Source organism: Rattus norvegicus, chromosome 10, assembly GCF_021556685.1.
Source record: "Rattus norvegicus strain SHRSP/BbbUtx chromosome 10, alternate assembly SHRSP_T2T, whole genome shotgun sequence".
Classification (NCBI taxonomy): domain Eukaryota; kingdom Metazoa; phylum Chordata; class Mammalia; order Rodentia; family Muridae; genus Rattus; species Rattus norvegicus.
The window spans coordinates 22,987,592-23,015,336 of NC_141543.1; the positions used below are offsets into that span (position 1 = coordinate 22,987,592).

General features: G+C 48.7%; 1 protein-coding gene across 4 annotated transcripts in view; it reads left to right on the forward strand.

Moving 5' to 3' along the window:
- Positions 1 to 26,987, forward strand: part of Sh3pxd2b (SH3 and PX domains 2B) — a 99,820-nt gene extending 72,833 nt beyond the window's left edge. Inside the window, exons 12-14 of one of the 4 annotated variants that reach the window (XM_087571571.1) lie at positions 497 to 622; positions 18,886 to 18,987; positions 21,399 to 21,651. In XM_087571571.1, coding sequence (XP_087427697.1) covers positions 497 to 622; positions 18,886 to 18,987; positions 21,399 to 21,479 — 309 coding nt within the window. In that variant the 3' untranslated portion in view covers positions 21,480 to 21,651. 4 annotated transcript variants of the gene reach the window in all.
- The last annotated feature ends 758 nt before the right edge of the window (positions 26,988 to 27,745 follow it).

Below are 27,745 nucleotides of genomic sequence, written 5' to 3' on the forward strand. Positions count from 1 at the left end.
AAACACTGGTGATCACAATCAATTTGGAAAGGGAGTACCCTGGGGAGGGGCTCTCTGAAAATATCTGCCATTTCTTGAGTATCTTCCCAGCACCATAAATATGCCAGGTGAGTCACCCGGTAGCATATCTACTGGTCATAGCAGATGTACCAAGCCAGGATACCCATTCTACAGGAGGTAAGGCAGAGGCTTGGCATGGCCCTTTGTCAGCATTCCAGCCCAACTGGGTCTGATTTGAAGAACTGAAGTCTTCCCACAGCCTTGCTGCCTCTTACATCCAGACCCTTTTGTGCCTTCCCAAGTTCTCACATGTGCCCGGATGTTACTTGTAACTGTAAAAGTTGAAGGGCCAGGGGGTCCTCAACTAGGAGGTGACAGTCAAGTCCTCTTCGTTTTGCCCTTTAGAAGCTAATTGGGCTTCCTAGCACCGCTCGATGTTGTGTACCCCTAGTCCCTAAATGCCACCCTGACTCAGCCCTGTGTGTAATCCTGCCAGCCTCGAGGCCTCAACCTGCCGAAGCCTCCCATCCCACCCCAGGTGGAAGAAGAATATTACACCATTGCCGAGTTCCAGACCACCATCCCAGATGGCATCAGCTTCCAGGCCGGCCTAAAGGTGGAGGTGAGCATCTGGTGCTATTCTTCCTTCTCCATTGGCTTCTCTCATCATACCTCCTGCTGTGGGGGAGGGGAGAGGAGGTTAGCGGCTTTATTAAGCTATGCTTCTATCTTCATAATCACATCCCAAACGGTCTGCCACTTCGAGCGTACAAGTCATTGGTTTCTTTTCTTGGAGTTGTGTAACCATCACCACACTCTGATTCCAAAGCCCTTAGCAGGAACCCTGTCCCATCAGTGAGCACTGGTTTCTCTTTTCACATCAACTCACCCTGGTCCTTCAGACTAGAAGTGGAATTATACAATATATGGCTGTCTTAGGTTGGGTTTTATTGCCGTGAAGAGATAGCATGACCAAGGCATGCTTCTAAAGGCAAACATTTCATTGGGGCTGGCTTAACCGTTTCAGAGGTTCAGTCCATTATCATTAGCAGGAAGCATGGCATCATGCATACAGGCATGGTGCTGGAGAAAGAGCTGTGAGTTCTGCATTCTGATCTGAAGGTAGCCAGGAAGAGACTCCTGACAGACTTGAACATGTATATGAGACCTCAAAGCCAACCCTCCCAGTGACACACCCCCTCCAACAAGGCCACACCTCCTAATACTGCCAAACATTCAAACACAATCTATGGGGGACCAAACCTATTGAAACCACTGCAATAGCCCTGTGGGGTTGGCTTGTACTTTCTTTTCTTTTTTCCAATTTTATTTATTTTTATGTGTATGGATGTTTTGCCTGCATGTATGTCTGTATATCACGTGCCTAATGTCTGTGGAGGCCAGAAAAGAGCATCAGATTCCTGGGGACTGGGATTACAGACAGTTGTGGGTTGCTATGTGGGTGCTGGAACTGAGCCTGGGTCCTCTGGTGAAATGGCCAGTGCTCTTACCCTTTGAGCTATGCCTCCAGCCCCTCTCTAACTTCTTTTTTTAAAGATTTATTTATGTATTATATATAAGTACACTGTAACTGTCTTCAGACACACCAGAAGAGGGCATCCAATCTCATTATAGATGGTTGTGAGCCACCATGTGGTTGCTGGGATTTGAACTCAGGACCTCTGGGAGAGCAGTCAGTGCTCTTAACCACTGAGCCATCTCTCCAGCCCCTCTCTAACTTTTTAAGAAGATTTGTGTATCAAGTGCATGGCACTCACTGCTTGCAGAGGACAGGGGACACTTTTTGCACAGGTCTCTCCTTGTTTTGAGACAGAGTCTCTGGTTATTTCTGCTGCTGTACTTCCTAGGTGAGCTTCTGGGTAGTACTTCTGTCTCCAGCTCCCATTTTGCCGTAGGACTGCTGAGGCTGGGGTTACAGACCTGAGCCAGCCAGTGGTCCAAGGATCAAACTTGGGTCATTAGTGTTACAAAAATATTCTTACCCACGGAACCAACCCTTGGGTGATATCCTATGTTCCTCTTTCTGCCACCATCTGCTTCCCCTCTCTCTTCTGTCCTGTCCTTCCCATACTCTGATCCCTAGGTAACCAAGGTAAGTCCTTCCTATCTTGTATGTTTCTTTTATGTTCTCAAACACAGGGATGAAAGATGCTTCCCGTGCTCTCGAGAAACCCTGCAGGTAACATAGCAGCAGCAAAGAACAGGGACTAGAGAACTAGCAAAGATGCCTCCTGACAGGACAGATGATCTGGCCCCTGGCACCCCTACCTCCATCATGAGTAAATTTGGCCAGAAGCTTCCTATCCCACTTCAGGAGGCAGAGATTAAATCCGCTCATCTCTGTGAGACCTATAATCCCGTCACCACATGTTCCCAGGATCATGACATCATCCCGTGATTTTGACGAGCACTAAAAGGAAAATTAGCAGAGCAGTGGTGGCACACACCATGGATCTCAGCCCTCGGGAGGCAGAGTGATCTCGGTCAGTTCGAAGCTAGCCTAGTCTAGAGAACAAGTCCCAGGACAGCCAAGGCGACACAGAAAAACCCTATCTCGGTGGGGGAGGGTGGGAAGATTTCATCTCTGTGGATCATGTAGAGACTTTTTGGCTTGTCATTTTTCCCAAAAACAATGCAATATAACTCCAACCTACAATACAATATATATTCTGCCTATAGAATATATACATGCATACATGTATGTGTGTATATTGTATATTATATATAGAGATTCTGCCTATAGAATATATACATACATATATAAATATATAATATATTATACATTATATATATTGTGTATATATATACATATGTGTGTGTGTATATATATACATATATATATATGGAGAGAGAGAGAGAGAGAGAGAGAGAGCGCAGTCTATGGTGAATGGTTCAGCTTAGGGCATCTTGCTCAGTATCTTAGCTCATTAACTTGTTCCTCAGCTGTTCAGTTTGTTCCCCATTTTTCTTCAATGGTTGTAATGCCCATTACTGTGCATCCTTGGTTCCTTCTCACAGCTGCTTGTTCTGCTCTCACCTGGCCTTTTGAGTTCTTCTCTGTCTAAGGACGGCGGTTTAACTCACCACCACTGACTGGTGCCATCACTGACTCTCTTTTCCTCAGTCATCAGTTCTTGGTGTTGTTACTGATCTTTACTGCCCTTCCTCCATTGCCTGTGTTTGGCTGCAGGGGCCAGAGCTAGGAAATAGATTAGTTGCTTAGCATATGTGAGAGCCCAAGTCCCGTTGCCAAGCATCATAGAGTGAAGGAGAGGACCCGGCGTCTGCGAGTCAGTCCGTGGAAAGACACACAGAGGTTTGCTGGCTTCTAGAGACTCCTGAGCGAGTCACAGAGCAGCGTCAAGTCTCTGTGACCCCAGCCTGCATGCTCACGGTTTCTATCTGCAGTCTCCCATACGAGAACAGGACCAAGGACAGAAGCCAGCCAGAATGGCTGTTTGTGTGGTGTCTTCACAGTTACTCCCCAGTCAGGTGCTTGCTCCCTCCCACACCCCCTTCAGTGCCACGCCCAATGTCTCTTACCCCTTGTAGAACTCTGTGCCACCCCACTGAGGAACTGTGGGGCATCACCCCTTGCCTCTGTTTCCCTCTGAGCTGGGCCGCAGACCCACGGCTTTCTTCCTTGCATGCGTTACATAAAGACAACTGTCCGTTCCATCTTGAAACCAGAAACCCACACTGTAGGCTAGGAAGGGCTTCTTCCCTGGAGAGCTAAATAAGCACTGTGCGGTTTTAAGACATAGCTTTTGTGGGCTGGGGGACAGCTCTGTAGTAGAGCCCAGGTTGGGTGTGCGCACACAGACTCTAGATGCGATTCGAGAAAGGAAGCCAGAGATTCTTTGACAGCGTCTTTCCTGCAGTTCTACTAACACACAGGGCTGAGCAGCAAGCACTGCCACACAGGCTCAGGATGCGGCTCAGATGCTGCCAGGGATCCTTGGGATCTCGGCAACACAACGGAGGCACTGGGACCTGGTGTGGCCGCGTGCAGCAGGGTGCGATGGTGATGTCACATCGTTTCCTTTTCTGACCCTTCTCTGTTCTTGCTCAGGCTGGCCCAGTGACAAATTCATATCCAGCACTCTGCTCCCCAAACCCATCAGTGCAGCCCTTGTTGTCCTGGAACTCACTGTGTAAAACCAGACTGGCCTAGAACTCACAATGCTTGCCTCTGCCTCCCAAGATCTGGGCTGAAAGGCACGTACCACCATACCCAGCATGTCAAGCATTCCCTAACAAAATCATAGCCACCACCCACCTCGAGACTTCTACTTTACTCTGCTAAGATGTTGACGGTCCCTACTGGGTTTTTGAGGGAACGGTTGTCACGAGAGCTTGGGGCTTAATGAGCTGCTCTTTCATGATGATTCATGTGATGAGCTCCGTACGCCAGTTTCCTGTTTCCTCTTTTGCTGTCCAGTTCATATCTACATCATCTCAGGCACGGTGAGTGCCAGCTCACTGTCTGCACTATTCACCCTTCAAACACGTCTTCAGATGGCAGTGTGGTGGCAGCGGGTACTGATGGGATAGGCGATGCTTTGGCGTTTTGCCTACTTGCTGACTAAGCCTGACGGGAGGCCTGGAAGATCAATATCGGCCCGTCTTACAGATGAGACTCAGGGGTGGTGGGTAAATGCTTGTCTAAGGGTAGAGCCAGTCAGGGATGGGGCAGGGACTTGAACTGTGGTCCGTCTAGTTTTAAAGGTTCTTCCTCTTCTCTCGTTCCTGTGACTTTGCATCTGTTTCCTTTGTCACAGCATGTGGCTTCTCTCTATAAACAAAATCGTGATTAAGGACCCACACGGGAGGTAGGCGTGGGTACGCTCACCTTTAATCCCTGCACTCAGTAGGCGGAAGCGGTCCAATCTCTGTGAGTGCTGCCAACCTTGTTTTCATAGACAGCTGCAGACCAGCCAGGGCTGCACAGTGAGACCTGTCTCAAAAGAAAAAACAAAACTAAACTAAACAAAATACGAATGGCAAGAGTTTCTGCCACCACCACCATCCTTCCCCTTGAGTGTGAGGGTGACAAAGTCACACTGATGACATCTCTTCATTATCATCCGTGTGCCCTCCCTCACAGTGTCTCAGTGTTGGAGATGAATTGCTGATGAAGGCTGTGAGCCACGGACTGTACCCAATACTTGTTATAACAGACTGGTCACTCGTCTGTCACTCCTGCTAGCCTCACTCTGTCCTGCCTGTCCGACACATCCTCTTCTCAGCCGCCATTCCTCTAGCCTGCTAACGTAGCACATAATGAGCGCACTCGCGTGCTCTTGAGAGGACAGTGCGATTTTGCTTGTTTGAACATTAGCAAATCTTGCTGCCGCCGTCATCATTCAGGCAGCAGGGCGCTGAGCTGGTACCCAGGACTTCAGGTTCTGGAGTCGGGTCTCCTGGTGCTGAGTCTGTGACTGCTGTCCTTCCTGCCAGGTTCCTATGGCTCCTGTGGAAGTTCCTCAGGCCAGGCACTGATCTTCCTGAGGGGCAGCAGCAGGCAGTACTCAGAGCCCAGCTGCCTGCCCTCCCCCATTTAACGCCCCCTCAGAACCCTCTGCCCAGTCCTCCGCTCTCCTGAGGTTCTGCTCTGCCTCTTGTAGAATGGGACAGCTATCCCTGGATCACGGGGAGATCGTGAACATTAGCTTTCCTGTGTATAGAACCTGCCTGGGAACCGCAGGTGTGAGTTTTCTAGGACTGCCGTGTTTCAAAATACACACTTGGGGCTGGATTAGACACAGTGATTTACCCTCTTATGACACTGGAGCTGAAGTCCAAGGTCAAGGTGCCTGGTGGGTATCTCCTGTGGCTTCTTTCCTTGGCCTACAGATAGCCACCTTCTTGTTATGTCTCCATACCCATGATCCCTGCTCTGTATTTATAAATCTCAGGCCTGCTTTCATGACCCATTCCTACCTAGTTACCTCTCTATAGACCTTATCCAGATGCAAGGGCCTCTGGAGTACCGAGGGTGAACGCTTCATGTAGGGAACCTGAGAGCACACTTCAGCCTGTCTCGCACAGTTTACGTAACTGTTCATCTCCAATAATTCACCTGGATGATACTGGGCCCAAGAGACGCAGGAGACATCATGTCTTAAACATCATCAATTTCGGTTCAAAGGGCGCCCGCCATTCAGCTCAGTGGGTGCAGGCACCAGGAGGAGATGCAGATAGGGGGTGAGACCCATTTCGTTCACCAGCCTCAGTCCCCATGAACGTAAGCAGGGCACATCATGGACCTGAAGCTTTTCCCTGTGTTTAAAGATCCCTCTTTTTTCATATGGCATAGCCGCTATGAACACCAAGCGCTACGAACACCAAGCGCTACGAACACCAAGCGCTACGAACACCAAGCGCTATGAACACTAAGTGCTTTCCCTGTCCCCCTTCTAGGTGATTGAGAAGAGCCTGAGTGGCTGGTGGTACATTCAAATGGAGGATAAGGAGGGCTGGGCCCCGGCCACCTTCATTGACAAATACAAGAAGACCAGCAGTGCCTCAAGGCCCAACTTCCTGGCCCCCTTGCCCCATGAGATGACCCAGCTCCGGCTTGGAGAGGCAGCTGCGACGGAGAACAATACGGGTCCAGAAGCAGTGGGTCCCTCCAGACCCCTGCCTGAGGCACCGCACGGAGCTGTGGACTCTGGGATGCTGTGGTCCAAAGACTGGAAGGGAGGAAAGGAGGCCCCAAGAAAGGCATCTTCAGATCTGTCTGCGTCAACAGGATATGAGGAGATCTCGGACCCCACACAGGAGGAGAAGCCTAGCCTCCCTCCACGCAAAGAGTCTATCATCAAGTCTGAAGAAGAGTTGCTGGAGAGGGAGAGACAGAAGATGGAGCCGCACCGGGGCTCCTCCCCCAAACCCCCTGGCGTGATTTTGCCGATGATTCCAGCCAAGCATGCCCCGCTGGCCCGGGACAGCAAGAAACCAGAGCCCAAACCTGACAAGAGCAAGTTCCCACTGAGAAATGACATGGGGTTAGAGTGTGGCCACAAGGTGCTGGCCAAGGAAGTAAAAAAGCCCAACCTCCGGCCCATCTCCAGGTCCAAGGCTGAGCTGCCTGAGGAGAAGGTGGAACCCAACCCCCAGAATCTGTTCTTGAAGTCTAGACCTCAGGTTAGGCCCAAACCAACTCCTTCCCCCAAGACAGAGCCAGCTCAGGGTGAAGACCAAGTGGACATCTACAACCTCAGGAGCAAGCTCCGACCTGCCAAGTCTCAAGAGAAAGCCTTATTGGATGGAGAAAGCCACCATGCTGCAGGGGGCCATGACACAGCCCTCGGCCGAAGCTTCCTTCCCGGGGAGGGACCTGGCCGTGGCCAGGACAGGTCTGGCAGACAGGATGGGCTGAGTCCAAAGGAGACGCCCTGCCGAGCCCCTCCCAGGCCAGCCAAGACCACAGACCCTGGGCCCAAGAATGTGCCTGTGCCTGTCCAAGAAGCAACCCAGCAAAGACCTGTGGTCCCACCTCGGAGACCCCCACCCCCCAAGAAAACCTCCTCATCGCCATTGTCGTGCAGGCCCCTCCCAGAGGTCAGAGGGTCACAGCGTGAAGAAAGCAGAGCCATTCCCGCTTCAGGCCGGGCCCTCCTTGTCCCTCCAAAAGCCAAACCCTTCCTTTCCAACTCCTCAGTGGGTCAAGACGACATTCGAGGCAAAGGTGGTCTGGGGCCACGCATAGCTGGCAAGGTGGGAGAAACCAGAGAGAAAGCAGCTTCCTTCCTCAATGCCGATGGCCCAAAGGACTCGCTGTATGTGGCCGTGGCCAACTTTGAAGGAGACGAAGATACCAGCAGCTTCCAGGAAGGGACAGTGTTTGAAGTCCGGGAGAAGAACAGCAGTGGCTGGTGGTTCTGCCGGGTCCTCAGTGGGGCACCTTCCTGGGAGGGCTGGATCCCTTCCAACTACCTCCGGAAGAAACCCTAGCTTCCCCGCCCTTCCCGGAGACCCCGCTGTCCCTGCTGGCCTCCCCACTGTATTTAAGACGCATCTAATTTATCAATCTCCACACCATTTCAAGGAAGGCGGCCATTGAGGTGCTGGTGGCCCCTTCCCTCTCAGGGTGGAGAGTGCTTGGTGCAGAGACATCCTGTAGCCTGGGGTCTGGTTCTCCTGTTGTGGCATCTCCAGAAGTCTCAAAAGCCACAGCCTTCACTAGGTAGAAACCATGTTACCGTCCTTGTCTGTAGTAGAACCCATCCTCCTAGACAACGTCTTGTCACCCAGAGAAGCAGGACAGTGACACTCGCAGACCTCCAGAACTGACGCCGGGCACCTGGAGAACTTCCAGACCACACCTCAGTGCTCAGTCGTAGCATAGAGGGACGGCCCACACAGCCTGTGACAGCTCGCTCTTACTTCTCCATGTTACTAGAAGCCCAGTAATGGCTTTGTTCACAGTTCCCAGAATAGCTGGTACCAGGAAGAACCGAGTCCTGAGAGAATCATCTTCTAAGTGCCGAGGAGGTACCGCTGCCCTGAGGTGGTCCTAAAGATTCACTTGTTTATCCTGCCTCCCAAATGCTGGCTGTGATCAGTCCTAAAGGAGCATGCTTCACTCCTGAAGCCTCTGGTCCATCCAGGACTTTTAAATTCCAATTCCTGCCCACCTTCCTCAATCCCTAGTTAACAAGCGTCTCCACATTTGTTTAAGTAAGGGGGCCAGCCCTTCACAAGGCACACACATGAGTGCTTCTTTGCCCAGTAGGTGCCAAACTTCCCCTGGCCTTCTGCCTTCTTGTTCTAACCGTCAACTGGCCTCCCCTGTTCTATTGCACCCATTTTCTAGATGAGGAAACTGAGGCTCTACAGGTCCCAGGACATGCTAGGAAGGAAGTGGCTAGAGGAGGCTTGAGTCCAGGCCTGCCTGATCCCAACACCCATGCTCTTCTCCCTGCAAGAACAAACCAGTGAGGGAAGAGATGGGGGTTGACCAGGTATCAGGGAAGGTGGCCTGGGGGCTTCCTTACGTTATGAGCAAAGGGACAGTGGTGACTGCCCTGGACTCACAGCTGCTTCTGCAGGACGGGGCATACCCTGGATCCTCAGTAGCTGGTGTAGAACTTCTAGCCTGGTACCCCGTGTGTGGAAGAGAAATAAAGGAAGCTGAGGCACTGTTCCTCGGTGGCTTGAAGTGGACTCTGGTGGCTAAGGACCAGAAGTTGGATCTGTGCCAAACTAAGAACAAAAGTAGCCAAGGGCCCACAGTCTCCTGCCTCAGCAGCTGCAGCTTCCTGTAGAACAGTTTGCTTTTTAGCGTGCTCTTTCCCTGGGAGAAGCCCAGGGTAGCTCTCCCTATTTTGACCAATGGACAACTAAGGCCTTGAGAGGTCCACTTAGTTATTGCAGAGTTAAATCAGGACACAGATTTCTAGCTCCCAGCCCAGACCAACTTGTACCTATGAATGGGCTTCGGGTAAAAGAGGGGTGGGGTTGAAAGGGCAGAGCTCCATCCCATCCCACAGTTCCTGCAGAAGAGGAGACACCCCTGCCCTGCCCTGCCCTGCCCTGCCCTGCCCTGCCCTGCCCTGCCCTGCCCTGCCCTGCCCTGCAACTCTCCAGGGCTAAGTTTTACCGTGATTTGGGAACCATGAAGCCCCCTCATCTTACTTGCAGTGCCAAAGATTCTGTGCAAGCAGATCCCTTCTGCACCCACCCCTTTCTAGCCCTCTCTGCTTTCCTCTGACCCACCGTGGCGCCCTCACTCTCTTCCTCTGCTCAGCCTGCAGTACCCCAACACCCCCCACCACTGGGCCAGGGTAGGAGGCACCTGAAGGACATTCCTGCTTAGCCCAGGGCCTCAGGGGAAAGTGGCAGATAGGGAGAGGGGAGGCTGAGAGTCTTCAGAGCCTTGTGCACATCCCCACACTGTGCAGGAAGCCTCATGGCTTTTTTTTTTTTTTTTTTTGGCAGTGGTGATGGTTTTTGAGTTTCGACACATTTCCTTGAACAGCTTTTTGAAGCTGTTTTGCAGACCTTTGAAGAGGCAAAGGGGTTTTTTCTTGTTGCTGTTGCTGGTTTATTTGGTTTATCTTGTTTGCACTTGGCTCTCTGTAACCCTCTCAAGAATTTTACAAGTCCCTGCTATGTCTAGGTAGACCAGGGAGTGGGGAGGGGGCATCACCCTGGGCTGAAGAACTGAGCTCTGCCTACCATCTCCACAGGAGATGCCTCCTTCCCTCCTCCCTGGGGTCCGCTGAGGTGGAGCAGGCAGGCCTGCCTTCCTGTGGGCAATGGGAGAATTTGCCTTTTGTCCTATCCTTGTGCTGACAGTCAACTGTAGGTGTGTCTGTTGGGTGCCTTCTCTGCTCACTGTGCTTTTCTTGGGTCATACGCACAGCCTGAAGATTTCTATGGGAAGACCCATAGGCCATAGTGCTTATCACTGCCCTGGGCGACTGGAAGCAATTGGGTCTGCAGAGTCAAGTCACTCACCCAGTTTCCCTTGCCTGGGACGTAGCTTTTCAACATCCAGGACTGTGGTCACTCCTTTGGGAGAGGGGGTGCAGCATCTGCCAAGGCCATCATAGCAATGTCTGGGCCAATCAATCACAGATCAGATCACCAACACAAACCTGTCCCCCCCCCCCCCCCCGCCACTAACCTTCACATCGACTCTGTTGATGTGATGACAGGGACCACCCCATTATATGTAATGGGAAAGTTAAGGTGTGGAGAGTGAAGTCACATCCCGCCTTGTCCAGGTATGGGCCACCAGCAGAGAGTCCCTGCTGGTGATCAAGTCTCTGAATTTAGATGTCTCTCCCACAATCCCCCGGCCAAACATTAATCATAGGCCAGATGGCCCCTTTTGATTGGGCTCTGCTCTCTGGCTCCTGACTACTTTGTGTCTTTCTGAGAGTAATTATAGTACCCTGGCCTCTGGAAACTTAGGCTTGATGACATCCACTTGCTAGATCAAGACTTTGCTTATATTTTTCTGGCCAGAGCCACTCTTGGCCGTTTATGCTTATACCATGCCGGCAAGCTGAGGAGGGGAAGTCTGTGCTCCAGCTACTTCATGTCCTGCCTGGAAATGGCGAGAGTCATACCAGGTGCTCTCGGTCATTTTCAAGCCTCTGCCACCAGACTGCCCCATGGAGTTGATTTCCACGGCACAGTTCCTGACCTTAAACTGTTTCTGAATCCACTGGGGACTTGGGTAGTGGGTGGAAAGTGAGGACACACACTCCTCAGTAAAGAACAGGTGCCAAATCTGTGCAAGAACTTAGGACAGTCTAGTGCTCGTCACCAAATCCCTGCCGTTAGCGAGAGGAAGAAGCCGCCCCTACCGTCTAAGAGCCAGCTGGAGGTGCAGTGCAGCCAGAACGCACTGGCCGCATGTGTGGGGCCCCAGGCTCCATCCCAGCATCCCAGATAAACAAGCACCTTAATGGCTTAGCTCCTGTCCTCCCACTGAGCCCAGGGCTCTAAAGTGTCCACACAGACTGTACCCCGGGGAGGCCTTGCCATCTCTGAACAGTGTGGCAATCTCGCCCCCTTCACCGGCTGTCTAAACTTTCCTTCAGGGTTTTTCTGTATATACCGACAGACAGCCATACCCTACCACAGGCCAAAAATTCCCTGAAGTCAGAGGGGCATGGACTGAATGGGTAGGAAATTAATTTTTATCAAGGCCCCAGGATCTGCCTTTGCCTGGAAGGACTGTTCCTAACTTGCTAAGGTTCTAGCGGCAGGATTGACCTGACCCCAAATACAGCTGTACAGTTAAGACAATGGTTCACACTCCTCACCTGCTCATGGGCCACTTGCTGAGCGGCCGCCCTCACAGACCACATCTCCCTGCTCTGGGGAGTGATGCCTGGTCCCCGGTGCTATCTAGTTGAGGTACCGAGCCCCTCATATGTGAGTGTCCCATCTTCTTCCCTATCTCCGCACTCCTCCCCCAAGTAAACCCCCTTAGCTCCCGCCAGAATGAGGGCTTAGCTTTTGTCCTTCAAAAGACCAGACCCGGTGTCATCATCGCCAGTGGCCTTCACCCTCACTTCTATGCTTTTAAGAGCAAAGGTGCCCCACCAGGCTTACTACAGCAATAAGCAATTCTATTGCAATGGAGGTGCCCATACTATGCCTGCAATGCCTTTATGCCCTGTAATTATGAGCAGCGCCTCTCTTACATACCAGGGAGTGTGATAAACTGTGGCCACCTTAGCCATACATGGCTCCCGTTTCAGGGCCACTGAGGAGCTAGGTTGCTTCTAACCCCTCCAGAAACAGTGGGCTCTAGGCAGCGCGTGGTCCATTGTATTTGTGTGCCCACGGCTGGTGCTGGGGACCCCTGGGTTCTCAGTTCTTCTCACACCCCCTAGGTCAACTGACAGGTCCTGATGGTGGCTTTTATTTCCTGTGAGTGTTTAATGTGAGGGGGCAGGGGGTAAACACCTAGCCGTAGCATGTAGAGACTATATACCATTAGACTTTTCTTTTTTTTAAAATAATAAACATGCTTGACTGGTTTCAAGCTTCGTTGTAAAGATGGAGCGTTTGTGGGTTTGTTTGTTTTTTGGGGCTTTTTTTAAGGATTTTATGTATGTGAATACACTATCATTATCTTCAGACACACCACAAGGGGGCATCAGATCTCATTGCAGATGGTTGTAAGCCACCATGTGGTTGCTGGGATTTGAACTCAGGACCTCTGGAAGAGCAGTCGGTGGTCTTAACCACTGAGCCATCTCTCCAGCCCTTGTGGGTTTTATCTGACTGAAAGAGATGCACGCCCCGGTGTCTGGACTTGAGCTCTTTGCATCTGAAGAAGAGAAACAAACGGAAGCTGTTCAGGATTGTCCAGAAGACTCTTCCCTGGGCCTTGGTAAAAGACTGAGAGTCTTTTATATATGCTGGAGGGGGTGGGTAAACCCACAAGGGAAAGCCATCGTATTTGGGGAGTGTCTCAATTCTTCCTAAAGAGTAGAAATGTCACATGTCCAGGGAGCCGTGCTTCTACTGGCACTGTCTTCTGGTGAACAAAAGTGCAGGAAAGTAGAGAAAGGAGGCAGCCATAGTTGGACTACCGGACTGCCCAGGTTCTCTGTTCACAGGAGAGATTTATTAATTTCTCAAAGGCAGAACCAAGGTGGTCTTGGGAGGAAACCCAAGGTCATTTGCCACCCTCTGGCCTAGTATTTATGGACCTCCCATTTTATCATTTTTCATAGCACTGTACCAAAGTGTGTTCGTGGAATACCTACCTCACAACGTGATATGAAGAGGGGTTCTGTGGTCAAATCTCTTTGGTTATCCTTGCATGCGGAGCCTTCCATGTCCTCTGGGCACACAAAAGCTCTAGCAATGGAAGATGAAGATGCATCGAATGCTTGGTGAAATTTAACCCGTTGTTTCCAAAGCGTATCTGGTGAGAGTCGCTGTTGGCGAGACATTTTAGAATGCCAAACAGCGCATAGTCTGCTGCAGAGCCTAAGTGTTAACCATTTACAGTGTCACGGTAGCCTGTCGCCCCCTTACTCCTGTCTGAAGCCTTTGACCTTCATGTTCGTGTCCTACCCAGCAAAGCGACCTGGACGGGTGGGAGGGAAGAGCAGATTCACTGACTCTTCTCAGAACCCTCTGAAGGCTCACCTGGAGAGCTCTGACCAAGTCCCTCAGAGAAGGCTCTAGAGGCCTGAAAGCCCTTACCTTGGAAGTTTGTAGTGACCTAATGATCCTGGAGAGCTGGGGGCTGGGCTGTGCTCAGGCTGCTGCGAGCATGGACTTCCTGGATCCCCATCCCCTGCGTTTACTGTGGCACATTACACTTAAAAGTTACCGTCGTGGCTGCTTCCGCTGTAGCTCCGTGGCATTATGCACATTGTTACCCAGCCATTACCATCTGCCCACAAAGCTTTTCCATGCAACTGAAATCCCAAAACATGGCTCTCCGTTCTTCCCTCCCCACACTCCCAGCCCCCACTCTACCTTCTGCTTTGCATACCGACTCTAGGTACTTCACATAGCTGGGGTCATACCGTTGTCCTTTTCTGACTGGCTTACTTCACTTAACAGTGCCCTCGTGGTCTATCTACTTGTAGAACATACCAGAATCCCTTTATGCATCAGCTTGTACTTCCTGTAGCCATTCATCAGTGAGCGGCTTCCATCTTTTGGCCATTGTGACTAACGCTGCTGTGGACGGAGAGAACCAGTTCCACAGTTGTCCTCTGACATTCACAAGGGCACTGTGGCACACACGCATAAAGGCACACACAACAACAACGATAGCGGTTACGTTTTTAAAAGAGACAAATGCCTGTTGAAGTCTTCGCTCTTGTAGAGTCATTGGGTCGCATGGTGATCCCATGTGTGTATGTGGATTATACTGCTGGGTGCAATGTGCAGAGGCCAGAAGATGACACCAGGCATCTTCCTCTACCCTCCCCATCTTCTGTGATGAGACAGCGCCTCTCATTAATACTGGAACTCACCCACTTGGCTAAGTCTGGAGCCACTGAGCCCTCGGGATCTGCCTCTTTCCATCCCACAGTGCTGGGGTTACGTGCACTCAAGGCCATGCGCGATGTCTGTGCAGAGCCTGGGAGTTTGAACTCAGGACCTCTTGCTTTCACAGCAGGCATTTCTTCGCACTCAGCTACAACCCCCACCCCTATGTTGAAGCATTTGAAGGACCACCATAATCTTTCCATAGCTCCCCGTTGTTAGTTTCCGACCACATTCTTGAATGAAAATGGTTGGTCAAACTTGAGCTTGTACCCACCTCGAGATAGCAGAGTTCTTATACACCCTTGGTATTTAGATTTACACTATTCTAATTATGGTGCCAATACATAATATGTGTATAAGCAAAGCAGGTGAAAATGTCCTCCTTGTGCTGTAATAAAAATCAAAGATGAGCACCTTGGAGCTGGAGTTATGACCCAGCAGCTAAGAACACTGGCTGCTCCTCCAGAGAACTTGAGTTTGATTCCCAGCATCCAGATGGCCACGAAGAATCTCTGTGACTCCAGTTTAAGGGGATCCGATGTCATCTTCTGACCTCTTAAGACACCAGGCATACACATGGTGCCTTGACACATATGTAGACACGATACCCATACACATGAATAAAGTACTTTTTAAAAATATGACCGCCTTCAGAAGCTACTCACAGCTTCCAAGATTGTACCTAAGCAACACTAACAACATCAGTGTTACACCATCTCCAACATGTGTGTATTGTAACCATGTGCATGTATTTACATATGTGTGTGCATACATTATGCCCACCCAGCCTTGCTGCAGTTACCTCTCTGCACACTGACAGATGGAGCCTTAGTGGGGCAGGTGTTTGGAGCCTTCCTAGATACGCTGTACCATGAGACTCACCTTACTCTAATGGTGATACAGGAGAAGCTTTGGTCAGGCAGAATCCATTTCACCCTCATTGGGCACAAATAGATCACTTTGGTATGAAGTCACACTTGCAGTCTCCTCAGCCTGGGAAGTTGGAAGTGCCAGAATGAACAGACTCCCCAGCTGGGAACTTTTTGAGGAACCCCCTCCTTTTTGGGGTTCCCTTTCTACAGGGCGGAGGAAAGAACAAAAGCTTGTGCAAGCTCCGGGTGATGCAGAAATTCCATGGAAGATTCACTTTGGACTAGAACTGGCACCCCAGTGACACGTGGCAACAGTGTGGCAGGACAGACAGACACAAGGCTCCTGTAGTTTCCTTCTCACCCCTAAATAGACAGTCTGAAATAGAATGGTCAGTAGGAAGTTGGGCAATTTAATCAATAAGTTACTTCATATATCTCCATATGAACACAAAAAAGAGTGTGCCGTGCAACAAATACAAAGTGACCTAAATTTTTTCACCCCACCCCCTTGACCTAAATTTTAAGATAAAACTTCAGAGATAAGGACTTCAGAGAAATAATTGGCTTTGGTGGGCTGCTTCGGGGCAAGCACCAGCACCAGGCTCAGAAGGGAAAGGGAGACAGGAAAGAGGGCCGAGCATTCTGTCACTAGGGCAGACATGCTCTCTGGGTATGTGCAACTGGCTAGGTGCACTGTCAGCTCACACTAGAGTTCACCTAACATGCTCAGGAAGCAAAGGGCCCTCACAAGGTCCTGGCTTTCCTGGTCCGCAAAGGAATGGTGTCTTAGTCAGGGTTTTACCACTGTGAACAGACACCATGACCAAGGTGAGTCTTATAAGGACAACATTTAGCTGGGGCTGGCTTACAGGTTCAGAGGTTCAGTCTGTCATCATCCAGGCAGGCATGGAGCAGGAGGAGCTGCTAGTAGAAGACTGACTCTTCCACACTGGGCAGAGCTTCAAAGCCCACCCCCACAATGACACACTTCCTCCAACAAGGCTACACTCACTCCAATAAGGCCACACCTCCGAAGAGTGCAACTTCCTGGGCCAAGTATATTCAAACCACCACAAAGGGCTTGTTTATGAAAGTAAATTCTTCCCAGAATTGGAGCTTTTCAAAACTTTTTCAGCTAAGGGCTGAGGAGATGACTCAGACACTTAAGCGCCTGCTATACCAGCGTGAGGAGATCAGCTCAGATCTCCAGCGCACATCTTCAGATGGCTATGTTGGCATGTGCCTGTAATCCCAGCACCCAGGAGGCAGAGGCAGAGTTCCTGCAAGTTTGAAGTTAGCCTTTTTTATGTACATATTGAGTTCCCAGCTAGGCAGAGCTACAGCAGGAGATACCCCCTCAAAACAAAGACGCTTCAGCTCTTCCCCACAGCAGGAGAGTGAGGCCTGCACCTTATTAAGTGTCTGTATCTAACTGCCTTTTATTTTAACCCTTGGCAGGTTTTTAGTTAAGGAATGCATGTTTTAGAAGGAAGAGTCCCTGGGAATTTCTCTATCCCCAGGACATACTTCAACTATTCAAAACCAGGACAGGAATGGAAAAGACCATCAGAGACTAGGACTAATACCCATTCCCTCTTTTCTTTCCTTCCTTCCTTCCTTCCTTCCTTCCTTCCTTCCTTCCTTCCCTCCCTCCCTCCCTCCTACCTTCCTTCCTTCCTTCCCTCCCTCCCTCCTACCCTTCTCTCTCTCTCTCTCCCTTCCTCCCTCCCTCCCTCCCTCTCTCTCTCCCTCTCCCTCTCCCTCTGCCTCCCCCTCCCCTCCCCTCCTTCTCTCCCTTTCCCTTCCCTATCCCTTCCCTCCCTCTCCCCCTTCCCCTCCCCTCCACTCTCCTCCCTCCCTCCCTCCTTCTTCCCTCTGTGTGTGTGTGTGTGTGTGTGTGTGTGTGTGTGTGTGTGTGTGTGTGTGTGTATCCCTGGCTGGTCCAATCTGGAACTTCTGTGTAGGCAAGACTAGCCTTGAGCTTGAGAGACCTGCCTGCCTCTGTCTCCCCAGTTCTGAGATTAAAGGCTTGACACCCACTCAAGTCTTTTCTCGATCACTTTTTATTTTTTGAGACAAAGTTTCTCTCTGAACCTAAATACAAATCCGAGCTAGGCAGGCTGGCCAATGAGCTTCAGGGACCTACCTGTCTCCAACCTCCTGGGGTTTCAAGCAGGGCAGACATGCCTGACTCTTGCCTTGGGTCTGGAGATCTGACCTCAGGTCCTTGCCTTTGTGCAGCAAGCACTGTGCTGGTGCAGTCATAGCCCCCATCTAGGGTTCTCCATCTTATATCTGAAGGCACGTTCTGGAAGGTGTGGGTACCAGACCACAGGCTCACATGGCTAGTACATACCTCACTCTTCGGATATTCATCCTCAGCTAGAGTATCGACCTACTGTGCTGAAGACAGACTCTGTGGAAACAGCAAAGCGCTCTGTAGACAGGAAGACCAGTATAGAAGCCTCCCTCTAAAAACAGTCTCTGCCCATGGTGTGGGTTGGGGGGGGGGCTGGTACTGTGTCCATCAGAGACAGAGCTTACCCCTCCCCTCCAACAGGGAGTCAGTAACATCTGCAGAGAACATGCTCTTGGCTGGGCATTTCCCTTGTACACACATCAGCTAGGAATGCAGGCCCCTTGAGCGGGCCCCTCCTTTATGGCCCAGACTCAAGGCAAACAGATTTCCTGGAGGAGGGCTGCCTTGGAAAGAAGAGCCCAGGCCTGGAGCCTATGTGGACGACCCTGGAACTTCCATTTGTGTCTGAGAGTACAGAATACCCATCTTCTTTCTGGAGTCTACTCTAAGTCAGGCGTGTTCGGGGAAAGAAGGGTGTGTTTATAGCATAACCAGGACACCCCCTCATGAAGGGCAGGCGACGCTGTGGTAGGTTATAGTAGAACAGCTGCAAAAAATAAAAAATAAAAAAACAAGGGCTGAGGGGCACAAAGCAGGAAAGAGGGATCTGTTTGTACAATCCTAGAAAGGCCAAAGCCCTCAGCGTGACAGCATCGTTATTAAAACTTGACCCGAGTGGCTCTATATCCATCACTGCTGTCCCCACATCCCACCTGTACCAGCATTTTTTCAATATTGTATTATAAATAGAATGACTTAGGCATTAAATGTGTCCCTTTAACAGGAGGCTTTTTCTTTGTGACAATAATTGTAAAGCTTTGTACAGTTTGGGGAAAAAAAAGTTGGGAGAAAATGGACTGGCATCCTGTTTCAGCTGGGCAGTTAGTCACATGGTGGGGATCCTGACTCTCAGGCCTGCCCATTCGCTACCGTCAGGAGACAGGGACGTTAGCACACTTTAGGAGACATTAAAGGCAACACCAAATACAGGTTGTACGGTCATTAGCACAAAAGAGATCACTGGAAAGTCCCAAGTGCACAGAACTCAGCGCCAACCATGCGTTTGACCTGCACACATTGACCTGCACACATTGACCTGCTCACCCTTTAAAATATGATGGATTCGTTGCTACGCCTTGTCAGGTCTCAAGAGCAACAGCAATGCAACAAGAAGACGGATGTGGTAAGAAAGGAGAACAATGGAAGTCATTCTCTGGAAGTCAGCAGGACAGCCGGGGACAACAGGTATATTTCAGACTCTCCAAGTGACGGTGAACGGGACCAACCCACTTAAGTCACCTCAGTGGAGCCTATGGCTGAAATGATTTTGATTGTAATTAAAATTATCTGATCATCCCTTCAAAATCCCACCAAAAAATTAAAATAAGTTTTTTTTTCAACTTGCTACAGAGACCATAGCTTTATCATGTTAGTTACACTGCATTGTGATCTGCTGTTTATGTGACTGTCACCTCTACCAGACTGAGTGGAGCCTCTAGGCAAAGGTCTTCTGCTATTCCTTCTCTCCATTTCCAGAGTCTCTGCGGGGAGACCTGGCTTCTCATCTCACACAGCATTTGCTGCGTGAACAGGCCCAGATGGGACGGAGTGGAAGAGGGAGGAAAAGAGTCAAGAAAAACCCAAATTGCTTCTGATTTGTTTTCTTGGTGTGACACAGAAGTTAAACAGATTAAGAGACCTGAGATGTTTGCCAGCAGGACACAGGCAGTGACAGTACCTGTGGCATGGGGTTCGTGACAAGATTACACCTCTTAGCAGGGCTGGAACGGTTCACACAGCTCTGGGACTCAGTTGACGGCAGTGCCGTTACTGTCCTTACTGTGTGGCAGATTGTAAATGACTTACCGTGTTCAGTACAATTAACAAAATTAGCCTGTACAGAAGTAGCCTGTGGACATATATGACCCACACAGGATGACTATCTTAGGGCCCAGAATCACTTTGGAGTTTAGATCTTGAAATATTTGCACATTGCACAATGAGATATGTTAGGGAAGAGACCAAGCCTAATACGAAATTCACTCATGGCTCACTGATAGCCTGACAGTGGGAATTTTATTTTAATTTTTTTTAAATTTTGTTTATTTTTGTTTTTTAATTATTTTTATTTGTGTGTGTGTACTTATATGATGTGTGTATGTGATATGTGTGCACACATGGGCTGCAAGGTATACACCCTAAGGATGTTGAGTGTCCGTTTCTACTTTTCAGTGCCTAATTCCTTTGAGAGAGGGTCTATCTTAGTTTCATCCCTGTTGCTGTGATAAAAATACCATGGCAAAGCAACTTAAGGGGAAAAGCATTATTCGGCTCATAATTCAGGTACAGCTCATCACTGCAGGTAATGCAAGATGGCAGAAACTTGCAGCAGCTGGTCATCCGCAGTGCATCCAGAGTCAAGAACAGTAAATTAAACTATGCACGGTGCTCAGCCCCTTACACAGCCTGGGACCCCTAATGTTATAGTTTCGTTCTGCTGCTGTAAACAAACAAAACACTCTAAGAAATATTTGGGGGAGGAAAGGGGTTATTTGGCTTACACTTCTAGGTAACAGGGTCCATCATTAGGGAAAGCCAGGGCAGGAACGAATGGAGAAACACTGCTTACTGGCTAGCTCTCTTAGGAAGCTTTGTTATACAACCCATGACCACCCACCTAGGGATGGCGCCTCCCATAGTAGGCTGAGCCCATGTGTATCAACTAATACAATCCCCCACAGGCCAATCTGATCTAGGCAGTTCCTCAGAGACTTTCATACAAACTCTAGGTTGTATGGAGTTGACAAAGCTAATGAGAATACCCAAGCCCATGGAATGGTATAGCCCACAGTGGGTGAACCTTCCCACATTAATTAATGTGATTAAGATAATCTCTCACAGACATTCTCAGAGGCCTTTCTCCCAGGTGAACCTTGATTGTTTGAGTTGATGATTGAAACGTAACTGTTACCAGGTTTTTCTCACTGAACCTGGAGCTAGGCAGGCAGCTGGAAGACCCCAGTGATCATCGTGCTTCCCCACCATCAGCCCTGCCCTCTACGCCCAGTTTTTAAGTAGGTGATGGGATTTTGAACTCAGGGTCTCATGCTTGCCCAGCAAATGCTCTTACCCATGAAGTCTTCTCCCCGATGCCTCCTGGAAACACGAACAGTGTTATCCTGTGGAATTTCCCACTTGTGGCATCATGTCAATGCTCAACAAGTTTGTGACTTTAGAATAGTTCAGGTTTCAGACTTCACATGAGGATCATTAAGGTGCTACACTTGTACTTGTACACATGTACATACGTGTGCACACATACAATGAGTGAGCTATTGCTTGTATTGCATGGACATTTGTTGAGTTTTGGCTTCTTATGACCTATTTTTTTCCCTTTCTTCATGTAGCATCACCCCCATTTGCCTTTAAGGAACCACTTTCCCCTCAGTCATTTAGATGGGACCAGCTCCATTCCTTGGTAGGCACGAGCACATGTGACCTAGATCTAGCCAATAAGTGTAGCCTGGTTTACAGAATTCAAGCCATGCTGGTAGGACTGGATCCCAGGACCTTTGCTGCAGAGTTTGATGGTGATGGTGGAAAAGACTTGTTATTTTCTCCTTTTTCCTATCAGTGTCTGGAGTTTTTGCTTCCAGGTCTGCCAAGCAGGCAAGATTCAGTCTGCATGCTGTTACATTGTCGTTTCAAGGATGGAGCTTGCCAGACAAAAGAAATGAAAAGTAGATCCAAACGGTAGCATTGGAGTGACACTGTGTAAAACACTGGCCCAGCAGTGCCTGAGAGTCAGTCAATGAACCCCTGGCAAGTTGCTCTTTTATTTAGTCAATTTGAGTTGAGTTTCAGTCACTGGTTTTCAAAGAACCACAATAAACACAGAGATTTACATTATCTTCAATCTTTTGTTTTGTTTTGTTTTCAGCCAGACCCATTTTGAGATTGTTGCCCCAATTCAGCTCAACAGTTGAGCAGTAAGGGTGTCGTGGGGATATGTGGAGGAGATGGGGACCACGAGATGAACAGGATGGTCTCTGTCCTCGTTGATAAGGCCTGCTCCTTTTAACATAACTGTAGCCATTTTATATTTACTCTCCATTTTGCTCATAAGGTAGAATAAAGTTCAGGTTCTCAGATTCCACTTCCCAGAAGGTCACATTGCTATGAGTGTATCACTCATGCTCTGTTATCTCAGAACTCTGGAAAACCCCCTAACCATCACCTCACCTCACTTAGGACTAATCGGCTTAAAGGTCAGCTGGTAATACTTCGTCTAGTTAGCCAGAATGCAATCCTGCTCCCCCTTGTCTTCTGTGCTTGGTTTTCCTATAAAAAAGCCTACCCTAAGAGCAAACCAGTGTCACAGTCTTGCCTCTGGGTCCTCCGTGTGACCCTGATTGATCAGCCTGAATTAATCATTCGATAAACCTTTATCCTGAGATCAGTGTCCAAGTAAGTGGTCAGTGTGCAGCTATTCCAGACCCCAACATTTTGGGGGCTCACCGGGGTAGCTGTCTACCCTTGAGGCCATCCATCAGATATTATTCAATACCAGAAAAGCCAGTCAGCACCTCCATGAAGGAGGTAACTCTTTCCTGTTTTGGGTTTGTTACTGGTGTGGTCTAGACTCTGGGGCTCATAGAAGAGAAGCTGGACACATTCCTCTTGTAGCCAGGGGACAGAGGATGCCCCATTTTCCCTCTGGGTAGAGGGGGACTAACTACTATCCAATCCCCTTTGGACTTGGTCAAGACTCTCATCTGGGAGTCCCAACGCCCATTGCTGTGTTTGTTTTTAAAACCAGTTCTGTCAGTGTCTGTCTTTTGCTTTCAGACTGTTCCTTGGCACCGTTCTCCTCTGTATAACCTCCATTTCTATTACAGTGCAATCCTTTTACCCTTGCCATCCATCTTGAAGCAATTTTGTGCCATTTCCAAGACTTTCAGAGGGGCCACCAACCTGTCTGGTGACAAAGTCTTTCTTGGTAAACTCAGGGCTCTTTGTGAACTCTAATAGCTGTCCTTCAGCATCTGAGAAGTCTTTTAAGATCCCTGGTTTCCCTCTGATCCAGGTCATTGTTCCCTGTCATCTGGGTCACCCTGATCAGGCAGGCCCCTGATGTCATTGCCTGGTGGTATCTATTAGCAGATCCTCCCATTGGTCCCATGGAATTCCTGGCTTCCTTCTGGGAAAGGCTCCTGCATACCTATCGCAGCTACACCCCAATTGACAATGATGGAGATTGCCCAAAAGACTTTTAATAAAAGAGAGAGTCAAGAGGTCAAACAAAGAAACTGGCAAGAATTCCGGTCACAGCCTAGAAGCCACAAGGAGGTTATACAAGAGGTGCAGGCCTTCAAAGACCCCTAAATGACAAGAGAAAAACCAACCAATTTATACAATCCCAACCTTGCCAAAGGCTTCGAAAAAAAATCAATGTGCCTACTGTGTGGAAATGAGCCATTGGAAGAATATATGCCCTCCCCCCAAAACAAAAACAAGAACCTAAAGCCATCATGAAACTGACAGACTGGGGCCATCAAGGCTCCACATCCCCTCCCTGGCCTAAGATAACTGTTTAACAGTGGGGAAAAAGCCTCTGAAACCCGGGGGAAACCACTCTGGTCCAAGGTACCATAGGCACTAAATCTTACCCAGGGACCACCAAGCAGTAAGTAGACTTGGGCAAAACAGATTATCACTCATTCCTTCTTGCTGATTCCTGAATGTCCTTATCCCTTACTGGGGAGGGACCTCCTGAAATGAAGGAGAGCTCACATTCATTCCTCCCGAGAAGGAGGAATAGATACCAGAGTATATCCGTCCAATGAGATTCAACCTTAGTCTGCATCCTCTCGTTAGAAGACGAATACCACTTTAAACCAGAAGGTCAAGGAGCAAACTTCTCGTTACCCCTACTAAAAGAACTCATCAACCAGATACACTAGATATGGGCAGAAAATAATCCTCCAGGTTTGGCCTCTCACTTGCCTTCTGTTGTGGTAGATTTAAAAGCCATGGCTAGCCCTATCATGGTGAGGCAAATACTCCTTGTCACCAGAGGCCCTCCAGGGTATCAGGCCCCATATCAACTGCCTCTGTGATCATGGCATCCTGATTCCATAACATTCTTCCTTCTGCTGGTTAGGAAACCCATAGGAGAAGAGTATAGACTAGTATAAGACTGAAGGGAGGTAAACAAAAGGGTGGAAGATAACTTCTCAACAGTTCAAATCTGTATATACTATTGAGTACCCTACTATCTGTTAGACAAAATTACACAGTCCTGGACTTAAATGATGCCTTCTTTAGCATCCCCCTGCTTAAGAACAGCCAGAAACGGGGTTGGGGATTTAGCTCAGTGGTAGAGCGCTTGCCTAGGAAGCGCAAGGCCCTGGGTTCAGTCCCCAGCTCCGAAAAAAAAAAAAAAAAAAAAAAAAAAAAAAAAAAAAAAAAAAAAAAAAAAAAAAAAAAAAAAAAAAAAAAAAAAAGAACAGCCAGAAACTTTTTGCCTTTAAATAGCAAGATCCAGAAAAACGGGTTCAGTGGGCAGCTGACTTGGACGAGACTACCACAAGTATTTAAAAATTTGCCCACCATCTTTGATGAGCCATCCACCGGAACCTACATGAGTACAGGCAGACTATGCCCAAGTGTCATTACTCCAATATGTGGATGACTTACTTTGGGTGGCTGCTGAGGCTGACTCTTGTATGGAGGCGACAGAGGTTCTCCTAAAAAACCTACAAGAACTGGAATATAGGGTCTTGCCCCAAAGGGCTTTGTATCTGAGGTAATCTACTTGGGTTTCCAGCTCAAGGGTGCTGAATGGAGCCTCTCTCAAGCCCATAAAGAGACAATCCTAGACATTCAGACACCTAAGACCAGGCACCAAATATAGGATATTCCTGGGATCAGCTGATTTCTGTAGACCCGGGACACCCAGCTTTGCTGAGAAGGCTAACCAGCTCTAGAAGCCACTAGAGGCAGGAATGGACAAAAGAAAGCGAGAAGGCTTTCAAAGATCTGAAGTCAGCATTGTTGTCTGCCTTGACTTTAGCCCTACTCGACATAACCAAGCCCTTCCATTTGTTGGTGGATGAAAAGTGAGGCATTGCTAAAGGGGTGCTAACACAAAATGTGGGCTCCTGGTGACAGCCAGTGGCCTATATGTCTAAGAAATTGGACCCAGTAGCAGCAGGATGGTCAAACTGCCTGAGGATCATAGTGGTCACTACCCTTCTGAAAATGCACACAAAATAACCTTAGGACAACATCTGACCATAACTACCCCTCGTGCTATGGAGAGAGAGCTCTCAAAAGTCTCCCCGACCAAGGATCTCAAATGCCTGGCTAACTCACTCTGAGTCTCTGTTGCTTAACCATCCCCAAGTGTCCTTTGACCCCAGCACCTCACTGAACCCTGCCACCTTGTTACCTAATCTGTACTTGGAAAACCCACTGATACACGACTGCTTGGAAACCCTGCAACATATACATGGGGCCCAGTCAGATCTGACCATCCAGCCCTGGCCTGACTTGAACTTCATTGTGTACATGGATGGAAGCAGCTACATAGAAGATGGTATGCAAGAGCAGCAATGGTAGACTTGAACCAAACATCATGGCTGTCTCTGCTCCCAAGCAGGAAGTCAGCCCAAAGGGCAGAACTAATAGCCCTCCTTGTGGCTGTGAAACTGGGCACACACAAGGTGGTTAACATCCACACTGACAGTCGATATTCATTTGCCACTGCTCATGTTCACAGGGCAATGTACCATGAAAGGGGCCTCTTAACTGCTGAAGGAAAAACAATGGAAAACAAACAAGAGATCCTAGACCTCTTCCATAAGAAACTGGCCATCAGACATTGCCCAGGACACCAAAAGGGACACACTTCAGAAGCCGTTTGTAACCATAAAGCATACCTGATGGCTCAAGAGGCAGCCAAATGGCCTCTCCCACATTTACCAGTAACTCTTCCAGACCCTGGCCTGCCCAACAGCCAACCTATCCTTGGAAGATGATCAGGGTTACCAACTCATACCATATACACATATTAACAATGGATGGAGACACATCACGGATGGAAGAGAAATTCTGCCAAAGACTTTGGGACCTTAATTAAAGAATTCCACACCAGTAGACACCTAGGAGTAAACAGACTAAAAGAATTAATTTTTCCATGTTTATATTTCAGGTTTGACCAAAAACAAACAAACAAAGAAATACAGGACATTGTCACTACATGCCAAGCTTGCCAAATGACAAGCCCCGCCCCAAAGATCACATGTGCAAAGAGAGAAAGAGGAACCTTGCTAGGAGTCTACTGGGAAGTAGACTTTACAGAGGTAAAACCAGCAAAGTTGGGTTACGAATGTTTTAGTGTTTATCGATACTCTCTCAAGATGGACTGAGGCATTCCCAACCACGAAAGAGACTGCTCAAACTATAAGTAAAAATCTACTGAGGAAATAATACCTCCATTTGGGACTCCTATGGCCTTGGAATCTGACAGTGGACCAGCCTTCATTTCATCTCTCAGGTTAGTCAAACATTACCAAAAGCATTGTGGGTAAGTTGGCAACTACGTGGGGCATATAATCCCCGAAGTTCAAGACAGACAGAAAGGATGAATTGGACCTTGAAGAAGGTTAACCCTAAATTAACCCTAGAAACTGGTGATGACTAGGTGACCTTCCTCCCTTCCCTTTGTCATCTCGAGAGTCAGAAACACGTCTTCCATAGAGGGAGTGACTCCATCCACATGAAATAATGTTGGTTAACATAATTATAGCCCTACTGTACCCTCTATGTATGTTACTGTTAATTCTAACCCATGGGCCATGCCTTATCAATACCCTCATGTCCTTCAGCTGGAAAAGAATGCTTTGTGGGGATGGCACAACCCTCATCAGCAGAGACTGAGAACGCTGGAAGAGTACAAGGGCTGGACATGTAGTTCAGAGGAACCATGCTTGCTTTGCACGCACAAGCCCTGTCCAGTCTCAACACTGCCAAAAAACAAACAAACAAACAAACAAACAAACAAAAACAAAACAACAAAACAACATACCAAAGTGAACAGCAGGTGTGACGGCCTACATCTATAATTCCAGCAATGGGAGGCGGAGCCTGGAGACCCATCTCACTACATAGTGAGTTTGAAGGTGTTGTGGACTGTGTGAGACCCTATCTCAAAATAAAAGGACAAAACCAGGAGGAAGGAAGAACATGTCTGCTATGGTATCATTTAGCTGTATGTGAGTGAGTGTGCTTTAAATATTCAACAATTTGCATTTAATGGTGTTCTCCAGCCCGGATTCTACAAGCCATTCTCAGGACTCCTTCTAGAACTGGATCACGTTCAGCCAGTGTATTCCAGTGTTGCCTGTTTAGAACAGGACGGGTTTCCTGCCAACTTAGGGTATGTACTGGCCTGTCGTATAGATACACTAGCAATCTTCCTCTGGGAGCAGGGCACACAGTGGATGCAGGTAGAAGACCCTGTGCCTTGCATACCTAGAGAGACTATGGGACTCAGCTGAGGCTCTCTCCTATTGTCAGAGGGTGTGTGACTTCAGATGAGCAAGCCCTGAGGTGCACGTTGGCCTTACTTGCTGTTTGTTCTTTTGGTTTTTTGTTATTCCTGTCGTTGTTTTTGAGACAGAGTTTCCTCTGTGTAGCCCTGGCTGTCCTGGACTCCCTCTGTAGATCAGGCTGGCTTCAAAGTCTGAGATCCACCTGCCTCTGCCTTCCAAGTGTTGAGATTAAAGACATTCAAGCTATAATTTTATGGTATTTTCAACATGCCAAAAATAAAAATAAAAATAATAGTTTCTCCTTTTTCAAGAAATGAAAAATTGGCAACCACCAATCTGCTTTTTGACCATTTACAGTTGACTGTTTTCAAACACTACTCATCAATGGAGTCATTTGGGAAGTGGTCTTAGGTGTGTATAGTGTAAGGTCAGCAGGCTGAAGGAAG